General features: G+C 36.5%; 2 protein-coding genes across 2 annotated transcripts; both read left to right on the top strand.

Annotated features, from left to right (window-relative positions):
- Window positions 1–1332: 1332 nt before the first annotated feature.
- LOC105266018 (uncharacterized) lies at window positions 1333–3817 on the top strand. The gene is made up of 5 exons (XM_011303895.1): window positions 1333–1636; window positions 2570–2773; window positions 2891–3049; window positions 3128–3310; window positions 3810–3817. The coding sequence occupies exons 1-5, from the start codon at window positions 1384–1386 to the stop codon at window positions 3815–3817; spliced, it is 807 nt and encodes a 268-aa protein (XP_011302197.1). The 5' UTR covers window positions 1333–1383.
- A 440-nt stretch (window positions 3818–4257) lies between these two features.
- On the top strand, window positions 4258–5560 carry LOC105266000 (uncharacterized). Its single transcript, XM_011303864.1, has 5 exons — window positions 4258–4288; window positions 4404–4532; window positions 4704–5023; window positions 5115–5292; window positions 5350–5560. The coding sequence occupies exons 2-5, from the start codon at window positions 4493–4495 to the stop codon at window positions 5439–5441; spliced, it is 630 nt and encodes a 209-aa protein (XP_011302166.1). The 5' UTR covers window positions 4258–4288; window positions 4404–4492; the 3' UTR covers window positions 5442–5560.
- The last annotated feature ends 10219 nt before the right edge of the window (window positions 5561–15779 follow it).

Below are 15779 nucleotides of genomic sequence, written 5' to 3'. Positions count from 1 at the left end.
AAACTCTGAGAGTATATTTTTCCTATCAAATATTTTAGAGATTGCGCGAAAAGCCAGAATTTCAAGGAAAATTTGATTCAATTTTACACGTATTTTCTAGTTAATTTGCTATATTTTTCCATTGCATATTGATATAAATATAAGCGATGGGGAAAATCCTTTATTCGTTTTGAAGGAATAAAATTAATGTGATTTATTCCGTCGTTAATTACTCTTCACGTTTTGACATGCACTAGGTAATTGATAATTATTTCAATGATTGGAACCGACAGAACGTCGTTTTCATTGATATCCTCAAGTAATCGAATTCTCGTAAATAATCATTCAATTTTAATGATTAATGCTTCTAATCACAACCTCGAATCTATGTAATTAAACGAATACTAGTAATGCATTTTCAATTCTCTATTTCAGACTCTTACATTTTTATCATTTTTAAATAACCTTAAAATTATAAGATGCAAATTTTCAATGAAACAGTGTATTTTCATATTTTATGACGTGTGATCCAGTTAAGTGAATAATCAAAACTGAATGAAAATTTTAAAAAAGTTGACTAAATATTGTTTCCTAGCCGTTTTTGATTAATGAAGGGAATAAAATCATCACATCACTACCGTAAGTATTTGTTAGCACTATTAATCATTATTAATTATAAATATTCATATTTCGTTCCCACAAATACCCTAGAAGAGTGGTGATGACAATAGTAATATGGCGACCACATAAACCGGGACGTCGGCAACTAAGCGTCACCAGTATTTCAGTACGGTTAAAAGAATGTGAGAACAGTAAGTGGATTCAATCTAAAAAAGTACGAAAAACTCTAATGGTAGTATGGAATGACAAATATATTGCAATGCAAATGTAATGATGAATAATTTTAAATGACGCCAAAATATTTTATCGATCAAGGTACGCCGGTCGATGCAGCGTTGATCTAACCTCTTCTATAAGTATTATTCACTCAGATGCCGGAATTCTCATCGCATGAATATACAACTTTTTATCCGAATACTTTTCTCATCAATTAATATTTGAAGTTTTGGTAATTACCTACGTAAATTCTTATTGGAAAGTTCTTATTGAAAAAATGTAAACTTGTTGAATGTAAAAATTTCATTCATTATAAGGACTGAGGTAACAGTGACTGAAGTGAGGTTAGATGAATTTTCGATCCGGTTGAATATATAGAAACTACTTTTCAGATTTTTATATTAATTTTGTTTTTATTCGAAGCCTCAAATATATATTGAGTACTGCATCATTCTATGAATGTTGATAGTGAATTTATATGATCTATATGAATATTGCTTTCTTAGATTTTTGTCATTATCCGAGGTTCTATTTGGACAATAAATAAGTCTAGAACTGAGCTTTTTTATGAACATGGCACGAAAGGAAAAAACTGAAATTGTTCCTTATCAAATCATCGAGTTCAGGGATGAGTTAAAAAAAGGCAAGCGGTCAGTGGAGCTCGTGTGTTTCTCTTGGTTAGACTTTGAAGCTGACGACAAAATCTGGTGTCATTACCCACCGCAAAATGACTGCAAAAATCTTGATGAATGGATCCGTGTGAATCAAAAACCGTTGGAAAACTGGATAAAATATCGAGTAACCATTTTAGAAGATGCAGGTAAAGGAATCTCTTTCATCTGTATCTCTTCCTTGATTGCAATTGTATTATTTACAACTTGAAGAAATGCCTGAAATGTTAGATTTGTTTTTGACAATCTTACAACGAATTATTAAATATGTTATTAGAGAGACAGATTTTCCATTTTTGCATCTCTGAAATAGATATGTGTTACGACTGTTGTTATTTTTTGATTTTTCTTCAAGTCCAGAAATTTTTCGTTCAATTATTTTGGATTATTATGTGTTGAATCAATGTTGTTGACTATATCATTATTTAATTGTGATGACATCATTAATAGTGTTGTGCAAGTTTTTTTGTTGTTGAATGCCCCGAACTGGTAAGTTCTTCCATTTTCGATTGGTAATTCAGATCCAAGTTTATTCGAATAAATTTATTCTCTAGTTACCTTTTTAGTAAACTTAGTAAACGTAAAGAGAATAACTGATTTTTCTGTGAAGTTCAGAAATAATTTGTTCATTCACGGTTCTGTGGGTCATGAATTGTTTAGGTTTCCCAATCATTTTTCAAGGTTCGATAGATTTGTAGGAGCTCGATAAACGTTTGGCCCATTTGGATTTCAACAGATTGCAAGTATATTTCATGGATCGTCATTTCGTTTTAAACTATCACTTAGAAAATTCTTTTGATATTGGTTCGTGTAATTATCTCAGCAAGCTTCTACTGAAATTCGAGAATCAATAAGAGTTTCTTAATGATACTGATGCGATTGAAACATGGAAACCATTGGAATGTTCTGGATTTTTTTATGAATATTGAAATCTGCTCACGACTGGTTCGAGAGTCCACGTTCAAGAATACTAGAAAAATAGTGGAAAAAATATCAAGCCGTTATCAGAAATAAGTACTCTAACCTTTTCGAGTAATTTTTTATTCAACTTATTACTTTCAATATTTCCTATTTACATGCAGGTGATTATGAGCAGGGCATACGGCGTCTTGAACGATCGTATAAGCGGCGAACACATTTAAGAACGTCTGATTCAGACTGTTCTGGAACGAGTAGTATAATGAAAATATCGAAGAGTAAAGCCAAAAATATGCTCAGACAGTCTCAATCTTTGTTCAGCCATCCTCCAATTGATGAAAGATCAGAGGAATTAACTCAATCCTATGGTGAGCTAAGGAAACAAATCGGATTCCTGTTTCAAGAACAATCAAGTCTGTTCCGCTTAAAACCATATTCAATGTATTCGATGGAATTTGTATTCCTCATGATTTTTTGTTCCATAGAAGACGTTTGTTTAGGAAAGTTATCAGGAGCTCCAACAGTTGATAACAGATTGCACACTCCACCAAGGGATCGAGACAACGTTCCAACAAGATATCCTTCTATTTTAGACATAACTCCATCCACTCGCCTGACTCCTCAGAATAGTTCATGTTCAACAGGTACAGGAAAAAGAAAACAAACTTGAGCTTTGATTGCAATATATGTCAGTTCGCTACTCATTGTATTTTTTGGTGTAGATGATAATGGTGCTGACGATAAAACAACCTCAGCATTTGACAAAATTGATGATAGAACTGTGCTAGAAACCCCAAGGATGAAACGTCCCTTTCAAGATAAAATCTCATCCAAGATTAATGTTCCTAGGTTCTCAAAGAACGCTTCCTACCGCCCTACTCCAACGATAGTTGTGCGATTATTTTGTAATTATGGCTATTTCTCTCAGATTAGAAACTAATCGGACTACAGAATAAAAAAAAATAGAATGTACCAGAATTTTGAATATAAACTTCCACCTTCCGAAACGTTGATATTCACGATTTCCCATTTTTCTTAGAGAGAAAACAGAAACACAATGTTTTTGATGAGAAGACTAGACATCATGGCCCACCATCGTCACGAGAACATGAGAACGCCAATTTTTTTGCAAGCCAGTCTTCGCAGCGACTAGAGTTTTCAAATGTTAACGGGAATTTTCAAAAGTTCATAAGGCACAATTCGAGTCCAGGTAAACTATTATGCTATTAATTATGTGGCTCCTTTGTAAATAGCTATCGATTATTTTTCTTACGATTAAGAGCTAAAAAAAAAACTCGAATTTAGATCTTGAAAAAATTTCATGAACGATCTAGTAACAATAAAAAATCATATTTATTAAAGAGGTAATTTAAAAAATTTTAAAAAAGATTTCCTCTGTTCTAGCTGCTTAATCGTTTAAAAAATTGTTTTCAACTTTTACAATTGTAAGCTCAGCAGTTGATGCAATTGATAAGAAATATTTTATCTAGTTGCGGCGACAGTAGCCACGCGGGCGGTGTGTGACTTCGGCGGTCACCCAAGCTAAGCAACGCTCAGTTGGGTTAGTACTTGGATGGGTGCCCGCTTAGTCACACCCCTCGGCGTGTAGACTGCCGACGTCAGGCACGTATGCGGAGAGCTGGTGTGTTCACCGAGTCAGTGTGACTGATGAACACAGCAGAATCCCCGCATTACCGGCCGGCTGCGCTACTGAGGTTTTACATGGTTTCCCTCAGTACAAGCCAAAGGGGCGCAGAAAAATGGAAAGTCGGCCCATGCTACCGCAAACAAATAAAAGAGAGGATAGTAGGAGAGGCAAAAATAAGAGAGGATAGTAGGAGAGGCTAAAAAGGCTAAGACGAAGGGGTGCCTATCAAACCATGGTAAGAAAACAATGGTAATAGGAAAAAGGAAAAATGTAAAATAAAAAATATTTTATCTAGTTTTTATTGGAGGCGTCAACGCTACTGTATTTTTCCAATCGCTTTCATTTTTAAGGTACCAAGAAGAATTATCACTCCAGCAAAGAAACCCGCAGTAATTATTTAAGAAACGAGCAGCCTAAAGAAAATTTGTCACAGAAGGAAATGCAACATATTTTTAATCGTATGAACCCCCAAATGCAAGGTAGGCCATATAATATTGGAAACGAGAATTTTACTTCAAGTTTACGTTTCAATCAGACAAGCTTTTTATCTCGTCATCAGAGATTTAATTCCATAACAATATGATAATACAATGGGGGTTTAATGAGAGTGCAAAAAGGTTCGATTTCCTTCGTTTTTCTTTTTATTTTAGAAATAATTCGTTATATAGACCTTCAAAGAACAGCAGATTGTGAAAGGATTCTTAAGAAAATTGAAAACTCCAAAAGAAGTATTTTATACGATCTCGGTAAAATGATGAAAACTATGAATTCAATGACTCCGTTCGGAGGACCCAACAATGCTTCATCCAACAAACCTCTCACAAGCGAAATTCTTAACGTGAGATTTCCTATCAAAACTCATGAAGAATTCCTAATTTTTGAACAATCTCTATCTGCAATGCATGAAGAAACGAGAGACGAAGATCGGAAAGTCATCGAGCATTCAGGGTTAGCGAAAAAAAAGGTTTTGGTAATTATCATGCATTTTTAATGGTCTCAATCTATATTCTTGAATGAAAAATAGTGGATAATACTGATATTTTTTACAATTTTGATTCTAGGTCTCTACGTTTTGGGGATGGGTGGGCTCGGAAGACACTTGGAAGGACTGCGTGAGGAAGTGCATGAATTGCTTACTTCATAAAGATGTGCAAAAAATCTACAGTGGAAGAGGGAGGCAAACCATACTCAGTCGTAAAGAGGCTTTTGATAAAACAGCATCTTGCGAGTGCATAAAAGGTGAGGGTTATACAATTTATTTATTTTCATGTGAAATTATACTGTTTTCCTGTTTAGAGTTTTTGTTGAAGAAATTTCCTTCAACAACTATGGACATTGTTTCCTACATAGGAAACCATTTGAGCCAGGCTCAAGGGAAGAAAAAGTAATTTTTCCAAAGATGACAGGAAGCAGAAGAGATGCCGTGAAAAGCACACAGAAAAATGAGTTTAAAAAAATGTTACATTGTTTCGAGTTTAGATTTAAATTTAATGTTCTACATATAATGCAACTTTGAAGATATTAATAAAGCCATTGATGTAAAATCATTGTGAAACTAATCATTTTTTAGTTATTGAGCGTGAATCTACCTTGTACATCCACCAAGAATCTGGATTAACCCACATGCTTAGCCGAGGTTTGGGTTACAACGTTGAACCAATCATAACATTAAAGGTTGCATCGAGACTCGATACTCAAGGCTTGACCAACAGTGGGATCTCCAACCTTGGAAACATAGTTATTTTCCAATATTCATTCATGCTTGATTCAATCCTGGATATCGACGCTCGACCAATCTATGTCAATCTTGGATCAAGCCTGATCCAATCTTGTTTCCATCGTTCATTCCCACCTGGGGATGTTCTTAGCTCTGTTGGCTTTCTCGAATATAGAGAATATTTGTTGAAAACAAAGATGAAGACCAAACAGATGCCATAAGTGTAATAAATAGTTCAAATATGATTGTTCATTTTGTACTCTAAGAATTTTACTGTACGAAGCAATGATGATAATAAAAAGGTTTAATGTTTAATACTTTAGTTATTTTTTTGGCAACGATTTGAATACACTGAAAATTAATAAATGTATAGAATTTATAAGTTTTGTACTGGTTGAAAAATTAATGGCATAGTATTTTGTCTATGAATTTTGAAAATAATTCCGTTTCCCTCAAAAATGATGTAGACGATGAGTAAGTTCACGAGAAAATAAAACAATATTTTATTGTAGATAATTACATTCGCCACAAGAAAGATGTTGGAATTTCCCCCTAAACGCACTCATTACAAAGATTGGATTATCAAATTGCACAGAAAGATCGCTAGTTTTGAGGAAACCATTGATCACGAATTCGATCACGAAAATTTCGTCCTGCAGCCAACTCGGGATTAACACACCGTCCAATGTTCCCTTGAGCCAGTTCTTCAACATCTAGAAGTCCAAAATCTGGATTATCATGCCAGATGTCATCGTAAGCTTGCATGATACGATAACCATCATTGATTGCTATATTGTGGAAAACCGCACAAGTATAAACGATTTTCGCAGCAGTAGTAGGATCATAGTGTAGAACTCGTTGTTTTAACAAACAACGAAATCTCATTTTTAAAATTCCATTTACTCTTTCAATTGTGGAGCGTGCCCTACAAAAGGAAGAGTTGAATGCTGCTTCTTGTGATCCATCTTGCGGGTTTTGGTACGGTGTCATCATCCACTCTCTCAAAGGGTATCCACCATCTCCCAACAAACAAAATCGTTCTCCTGCATGATTGTACAATCTCCTCAAAACTATCTGGACCTCACTGTCGTTCCAAATTGTACAATCATTGACACTACCGGGATATCTTGCATTGAGATTCAAAATTTTGAAGTCAGCATCGCAGATTAACTGCACATTCAGTGAATGATACCCTTTCCTGTTGATATAAACATGTTCAAGGTGGATAGGATGATTCCTGGGAGGACGAACAATTGCTACATGTGTGCAATCGATGCATCCTATAGCACAGGGCCCGGCAACCTGGGCTCATTCGGCTCACGCGGCTCCCGAGCTTCCTTAGTCAGAGCTGGGAGAGGGGTCTCATCCACTTAACAAAACTACCTGCTCTAATTCGATATCTCTCTCTGCTTGAGCTCTGGTTCGACCGATACCGGCAGAGGCCCACCGTGTGATCGAGCGGGAATTTTGATTTTCCATCAATTTGAATTATAAATATAATTTTTTTTATTCGAAATAGGCAGCAATATGAGGAAAAATTATTTTTTCGATCTTTTCATGATAAGGAATCTGCCTTGACAATTATTTTGTCTCCAGACGATATTTGCAGCAATGAAACAAATAAAATAAAATACGCAACGAAACTCTCGGGAAATATCCGATTAATTTTCAAGGTCGAGGGGGACTTGGCTGGCTTTTTTTTTCATTCCAATTTCAAGCAATTAAATGTGTGACATTTCATATGGTAATAGTAAAACGGTTTCATTAGGAAATCTCAATTTTCAATTTTTTTTCAATTTGTTAATCAATAATGTCCAAGGATTCTCCTCCAAATCGGCTCATGTCGAGGTAAAGTCTTTGAACTTCATTTTTTCTAATGACAGTTTTAGGGTTTGAAACGCGTACCAATTGTTTATTGGATATTGTCATTGCTTAGCAACAAACGAGGAGATATTCGAAAAATATCCCAAGTAAAACCGTTTTACTTGTACCACGTGACGGAAAATGCCAGCATTTGATTGGTTGAAATTGGGATGAAGAAAACCATCAGGAATATAATATAATATATAATAGAATCTTCCAAAAATAACCGTGACAAATGTTTATTTTTCACACTTAGAGTGGCATTATTTGGTAGGAAAATAATAATTACCGAAAACCAATTCCTAAATATATTCTTGAGGGTTTTTCATTGTAAATTTTAATTTTTTTATTTTTTATGTAAAATTTGGAACTGAAAATTTGCGCCAATCCTGGCGGGTCAGCCATTTTTATGCGACTGGCACGCCACTCTACGTGGCTGGCTGCAATATTGTCGCTGCTGGGACTTATTCGCTCAGAATGGTTGTCTAATTGGGTACTCATTAAGATGAGAGGATTATCCCGACCCTAGTAATAGGCTGGCTCCCGACTACCTGAAGGTTGCCGGGCCCTGGTATAGCATATGGGAAGCGATATTTTTAGAAAAACCTATTCCGTGCTTGCCGAACTTCTGCGATATTTCGGTGGAATTGAATGTACTCTCTGGACACCTCAGGTCGGCAAAACACGTCTATTACGGTATGCAATGATCTGCTTACGGAGGGTTGGCTTATGTTACTGTATCGACCAAGACCAACGTCCATCTGGTAACTACCTGTACTGAAGAACCGTAGAGCTGTTAGCACCTATAATGAATAACGTATTATTCAGCAAGGAATCATTCTCGAGAAAGAATTGAGTAGTAATTTAACGCGTTATGGAGTTTTCAGAGAATAACTCTGAGTTGTTGATACATAGCGAATTTGTCGACACTTTTTTCATAGATTTGTCTATGCAATAAAAACGCCCTGAGAAGAATTGCTCTATCTCTCTTAAATCTATAAATGTTTCGCAATAATTCAATCGAAAGACAAATTAAGTCATGAGCTGCCAAACCTCCACAACTGAATAGAAATTTCTTTACAATATATTTCCAATATACGAGTAGCCCTCTGACAAAAACTTATCGCTTATACTTGTACATAAGTTGTTTTACAGGGAAACCGTAAAAAAAAATATTAAAAATTATTATTTACTTTCCGCTTAATGCCCAACGCTGATCTTCGTTCAAATGGTAGTTGGTATTGTCGAACAATGTCAATCACTTGAATTACCCTCTCTTTTGTGAATCGGTATATTTTAATAAAACCTTCTCCTGTCAATTCCTCGAATGGATCTCCAGCATTATACAGATTTCGAGGGTGATGCTGTTCTTCTCCGATCTCTTCCAGATGGCCCAAAATTTCATTATGTAGAAACCGGCGAAGATTATCCATTTTTTTTAATTAGAAAATTTAATAATAGAAACTCAATTTTTTTTATGCAATATAGGTTAGGCGCCTTCAATCTTTAGGATACTTCGTATGGGAATACGATTCGGGTGGGAAAACAAAATTGTTGAACGAAAGATTTTCCCTCACGAATTTAAAATTTCCAAACGAAAGTGATCAACGAATCATTCATTCGTTCACGGATTACGTTCCGTTCACGGAAGACGTTTCCCATGCGTCGAGAATAGGCCCCCAGCCTGAACACCATCATGATGAGAAAAGTCCACTGCTCGAAATAATCGACTTCGATCCTGTGCAATATATGGTTCTTGATGCTGCGCATTTATTCTATTGTTGTGTTATGAACCGACTACTATAAAAATGGATTCCCAGAGGAAGTACACAACGTATTAGACCAGCTCAAGTTCGAATTTTGCAAAATTTATTGGGGCAAGTTACTGCTGCCGTTCCTCTAGAGTTTCAGCGAAAAAAAATCGACATTTACGCATTTTCTGGATGGAAGGCGACTCAATTACGATTTTTCCTGCATTACTGTAGTCCCATAATCTTGGAGAACGTCTTACCACATAACTTATACAGGCACTTTTTATTATTATACACAGCCTGTCGGATTCTTATTCACAATGAGTTGATTTTTAGTCATCGTGATGCTGCCAGACAATTATTACACAATTTTTTCTATCTTCTACCTGCATTATATGGCCCTAAGTCGCACATTCTCAGTATGCATAATCTGTTACACATCACAGATGACGTCGAAACGTTTCAACTTCCTTTGAGTGATTTGTCTGCTTTTTGGGGCGAAAATTATATCGCAATTTTTAGAAAACTTGTAAAATCTCCACTCAAGCCTCTGACTCAAATAGCAAACCGTTTGAGTGAATTAGAAAGCGCAGATCGCATACAAATTAAGAAATGTTTAGTACTGGAAGAGATTGATATTAATAAAAATTGTCAAATTTCAATTTATGATGGTGAAGAATTTTATATGCTATTATCAGTCAAGCTATTTGGTGTCATTATAAGAAGCACTCATCCAGACAATGCCATTTTATTATCTGATGGAGCAGTCTTTATAATTGACCAAATCGTTTAGAAAAACACTGAGCAAAATATCACTCATCTTTTTTTGTAGGATTCAAGGAAGTAAACAGACGAGAAGTTTTCACATCCACAACCCTTAATTATAAGGTATCTTCTATTGATGTAGGTCTTATGAAAATCGAACAATTGTCAGAGAAAAAAATAATAGTGGCAGCGAAAGAAATGAAATACAAATGTGTGCTACTTAATTTCAAAGGTTCTATACATTTAACGACTTTTTTCCATGCTTTTCATTCGCGTCAAGGATAAATAATGTTAACAATAAATTAATAAAATCTGTAACCCAAAATTACTGGTTATTTTTCATAATTTCAACGGTTTTTATATACTTTTCGTTGTACATCAATTAATAATATATCAGAGGATGTACAGACGAAATTCGAAACTGGTCCTTGAGGTGACCGCTGGACGCTTGAGTAGCGCTCTGATTCTTCTTGGAATTGTGATGACGCCGGCTTGCCGGTTAAGACTTGTCGCAAAAGAGCGTGTTCTTCTCTTTTGTTGAAAATCTCTTTTGTTGAAAATCTTAATAAAGTTTCGTTAATTTCAACGGTTGTTGCATTGATCGGTAATATTCGGTCGAGTGTCACGTCGGTTCAGTGCTTATGATAATTTATTCGCTGTGAAATAAAGGGTCACTACTACTGTCTTTGAGGTGAGTATAATTGTTTAATTTTGTTCAATAACATTGTGTACGATGAGCCTGAATTGGACACCCTTGGAAAACTCATGGTACTTTTATGTTTATATTAATTATATTAGCTTCTATTAGTTTATATTAATTATATATTCCACAAAATTGAAAATTAACTTCGAAGATTGATTCGAAAATTCCCTCAGCGATCGATCATAAAGTTGTTTCATCATTTTTCATTATACAGTGGTTTTCCTGATATTTATAATGTTATAGCATTCTGTTTTTTAATACTATTCCTAAATTCTGACAACCATGTATCCAACTTCGTTCATGTCATAGTTAACTTATAGAAAATTAAAAAATTGAGAGGTTAGGACGATTTCTTCCTGTTAACTCTGTTATCAATAGATTCAGTTAAATGGGAAAAATTGGCATAGTTTCAAATTATTTTTTGAATAAAATATTAAAACTCTTCAAATGATTTGGATTTTCTTCTTCTCATTCCAATTTAATTCAAATTTTTTAGATTTTTCAATTTTTTTGCTATCAACGAAAATCTGTCTACATACTTTTAATTTTTTTATTAATATTTGAGTTATTTTTGAATTGAAAGTGTTACTTTTTCCAGATCGATTCTAATATTTTTTATGGTTTTCATTCGTCAGAGTTACTAAGAATCAGAAAGATGTTGCGAGTTTATCGTAGAAAGTATGCTGTGGTGCGATTTCCAAATGAAAGACGAAAAGGCTTATTACTTATTGACGTAGTACCAGGATTATGGATAACTTGTCAGGACGATGGGACATATTCGTGCAAATATCCTCCTATTGAATTTTATAGCAGGATGCTACAATTAAGAAAGCATCCGGAACTTCCTGATACCAGCTGGGAATCTTTCCAAGTTACAGTGATTACTGGTGCAGGTGAGTTCATATTGAACTCATAATGAGAAATATTAAAATGTAAGGTGAATGACTAATGAAAAAATTCCCTGATTAATTTTATTCTAAGATAGGCGACTTCCAAACAGAGTATCCCCTAGAGGATCTACATTTCCGTGGACTGAAATCCCTCACACCGGCAACAAAAAACGCAAACGTAGCCATGAAGAGGATTATTCCATGTAATTGCATCGATCAATGGAAAAAAAACTTAAACAATAATTACAAAATGGCAAAAATATTTTGATGAATTTTATCGCAAAGGTTCGAACTTTAGAGAACACACTTCTCCCAGTGGATCCACTAAACCAGTTGAGGCTTCGAAAAATTCCCATATGATGAAATTGAATCAAGAGTTCAAAAAAAATGAAGTGTGACGAGGCAAAATTTTGCACCCCCCCCCCCCATGCCTGCTACTTAATACTTATTATTTTTCATTAGCTAAGTTAGGTTTAAGTTACTCTTTTTTGCCACCGTTGGACAACCCATTCCCGAGATACTCCTTCCCCCTACCCCATTTCCCCTCGCCACGGTACTCACATCGACCGTGGAAAAGGATGATAACGATGAAGAAGAAAACTCCCCACCCCCCGTTTCCCCTCGCCCCGCACTCATCGCAGACTGGCGAAAAGGAGAAAACCCCCCACGAAGAGACTGGGCACCACCTGACCCGGAAAAGAACGAGACATCCCTCAACTGACCCTCAAGGAATAATTAAGAAGAAAAGGACACTCGATGACGAGTGACCCCGATTAACCCCGATTATGACCGATAATTGGGAAAGAAAGTGTGAAGATAACTGGCAGTCATCACTTGTGATACAGCTGCCCCGTGACCAGTAGTGTTTTTGGAAAAGAGATTGTTCGGAGGAGAATTTCATTGTGTTGGAGATTTTGACTAGTGTGGAGATCCAGGAGTGGAGAAGTCTGGAGAAGGAAAGAAAGAGGAAAAGTCCAGAAGCAAAGAGTTGAGGGTTATTGGTCGAGTATAGGCCGCCAACATTGTGAGTACCCTTACATTTTTCCCTTCCCCAACGAATTTCCCCTTTTTACAATCATTTCCCCCCAACGGTGAGCGTCTGAACAATCACTCTATCCATTAATATTTTTTGCTGTAATAATTATTCTCCGCGAGACCCCCCCTCCCTCTTATTATTTCAGGTCCCCCTTAAATTATTTAGATTACTGGATTTTGCCCCTAATTTGATTTTCCCATATATATATCGTGCCTTCTCCGAGAATTCCCGGCCAAGTTCACAGAAGGTATACGATCGCACATGTATTTTTTTTTATTTTATTTTTACATTTTTCCTTTTTCCTATTACCATTGTTTTCTTACCATGGTTTGATAGGCACCCCTTCGTCTTAGCCTTTTTAGCCTCTCCTACTATCCTCTCTTATTTTGCCTCTCCTACTATCCTCTCTTTTATTATTGCGGTAGCATGGGCCGACTTTCCATTTTTCTGCGCCCATTTGGCTTGTACTGAGGGAAACCATGTAAAACCTCAGTAGCGCAGCCGGCCGGTAATGCGGGGATTCTGCTGTGTTCATCAGTCACACTGACTCGGTGAACACACCAGCTCTCCCCATACGTGCCTGACGGCGGCAGTCTACACGCCGATGGGTGTGACTAAGCGGGCACCCATCCAAGTACTAACCCAACTGAGCGTTGCTTAGCTTGGGTGATCGCCGGAGTCACACACCGCCCGCGTGGCTACTGTCGCCGCTTGCATTAGAAAAACAACTTCGAAATTAAATTCGAAAAATTTAATTATATATTTTCGCTAATAAAACTAAAAACATGTACCTTTTAGAATATGCCAAATTAATGTTGATTGTCTTCCACAGGTCCACTATTTCGATATGTCTGCCAACGATTCGATGATTTGGCAAAAAAGGTGGATTCGGCAAAGCGCAGTATTTTATACTATATTGACCAGAAAATTAAAACCGTCAACACTAATATTGCTGCAATGACAGGAGCACAAGTTCCTGTAGATTTGGAAAAAATCCGGAAGACTCTTGACACTGTCCTACCACTAACTCAACTCAATGATTTTCTGGCTTTCGATGCAGAATTAAGTCTCAGTGAAGATAAAAGAACAGCTTTGGTAAAATGCATTTATTAAATAAATATACATGGTATACTGAACAAGCTCATATTTTCCAAAATCAATCATTTTTTTATTTTTCAGATTGGTCTTTCCGAATATTTGGCCGCAAATTGTTCATCTTTTGCATCATGTATATGCAAACTTTTTCCTGCTATCTTCACTAAAGTTATCCAGAGCGAGTACTCGGGCCAAGGAACAAAAAAACGTGGTATACCCTCCAAGCGGAGCTTCAAGGATACAGCCACCTATGCATGCTTGGAAGGTATCAGCAATGCACCCTTTATATAGTTAATACTTCTTTTTCATTCAGTTTAACGTGATTCCTTAAGTATTGCGATGATAATTCAATTTTTTTTATATTGCAGTGGTAATGAGAAACAAGTTCCACGACACAAATAAACTCATTACGAAGGTAGGAAATTGGTTAGCGAGGTGGAGCGTTCGCGAGGGTGGCGCGAAAAATCGCCCAAATCCAACGGCTGATCCCTGTGCTTCATAAAACTTTATCACTTACTGTACTACTTAGGTTTATCTAATTTGTTACGGACAATAAAGTCGATAAGAACCACCATAATTTTCTAAAAAATGATTTCGTAAATTGGTTTTATAATACCCCAATAATTGGCCAGTTGCATGAACAATGATTGGCCAATTATACGGCGTTGATATTGGGCGGATATCGGTGCCGTTGAGCGGCATGAGGTAACGGTCCAATGATCGGCAGATGATTGGCCGGTCATCGGCGCCGATCATCGGCAGACTTGGTGCCGACCTCCGGCCAACGAGTGGCCGGTTTGTACAACCCTACATGGGTAGGGGCGTAACAAATTTTATTTAAACCAATTAGAACCATATTTCTTCTTAGAATTCTTATCAGAGTTATATTCATTTTCTCCGCACTGACTATTTATCCATGTATTATTTCCTTTACATTATTGCGTACAGTTGTTGTTCCGCCTCAGAATTTTGGACAATTGTTCTATTTTACTTACTGAATTACCGCGAATATCGTCCAGACACAAAATAATTGTTAATGGTGATCCTTCATCATGAAAGCACTAAAAAATAGTTTTCCTAATATTGCTGCCTATTTCCAAGGAAAAATTGATAGTTATATTGACAATTGATGAAAAGTTTTAAATTTCCGCTCGATCGCACGGTCACTCTTTGCTGGTATCGATCGAACCAGGGTTCATAGAGGGAAAAAAATTGAAGTACAACAGGTATCTTCGTTAAATGGAGGACGACCAGCGTTGCCATCTCGGTGATTTTATTACCAAATCTGGTGTTTTGACGAACCTAGCTGGTGGCAGAAACTTGATATTATCGAACGGTGACCAATCTGGTGTTCTGGAATTTGGGAGAAATATATGCTAAGCGCCAGTTTTACGGTAAGCTGACCGTGGCCAACGTGTGGTTAAAGTTAAAAACCCTGATTGGTTGGGCTCAGTGGCGAGGGTCTTAAACTGGCCCTAAGAACAATGAAGGCAGTGTCTAGAGACACGGTATATGGCAATTGCCGTACGCCCAAGGTAATGTTGAGCATATGTTTAAGCGTTCTTTTTACGTTTTTATGGCTTTGGCCATACACACATGGCTTTTGCCGCGCGTGTAGTGTTTTTGCCATGCGCGTTTCCGTTTCAATCCAACGCATACCCAGTGGTACCATGATAAACAGGCGTCGCGAGCAATAACTTTTGCACAAGTTAGGTGTTCTCTCCGATTACACACTATGCATTTGAAGTCATCATCTTGTATTTTTTATTTAGGTTGTCGCAAAATTTGCTAAAAGCTTCTGTCTCCATATACGGCATCAATAATTCCTGATCTTTAAAGGGAACTTCGATAAATGAATCTTTTAATGCCCCGAAATTGATTTCTTTTATTTTTATTTCAGTTTGTC

This window comes from Fopius arisanus, unplaced genomic scaffold (assembly GCF_000806365.1).
Source record: "Fopius arisanus strain USDA-PBARC FA_bdor unplaced genomic scaffold, ASM80636v1 scaffold00034, whole genome shotgun sequence".
In the NCBI taxonomy this organism is placed as follows: Eukaryota; Metazoa; Arthropoda; class Insecta; order Hymenoptera; family Braconidae; genus Fopius; species Fopius arisanus.
Note: the sequence above shows the minus strand (reverse complement) of the source record. Positions and strands in the feature narration are given on the sequence as shown.

Bases quoted from the DNA above. Each gene is read 5' to 3' on its own strand.
- LOC105266018 (XM_011303895.1), top strand. From the start codon at position 1,384: ATGAACATGGCACGAAAGGAAAAAACTGAAATTGTTCCTTATCAAATC. The intron at 1,637-2,569 runs GTAAAGGAATCT...ATTTACATGCAG, and splicing joins AACCATTTTAGAAGATGCAG to GTGATTATGAGCAGGGCATA. The intron at 3,050-3,127 runs GTACAGGAAAAA...TTTTTGGTGTAG, and splicing joins GAATAGTTCATGTTCAACAG to ATGATAATGGTGCTGACGAT.
- LOC105266000 (XM_011303864.1), top strand. From the start codon at position 4,493: ATGCAACATATTTTTAATCGTATGAACCCCCAAATGCAAG. The intron at 4,533-4,703 runs GTAGGCCATATA...TTTTTATTTTAG, and splicing joins TATGAACCCCCAAATGCAAG to AAATAATTCGTTATATAGAC. The intron at 5,024-5,114 runs GTAATTATCATG...TTTTGATTCTAG, and splicing joins TAGCGAAAAAAAAGGTTTTG to GTCTCTACGTTTTGGGGATG.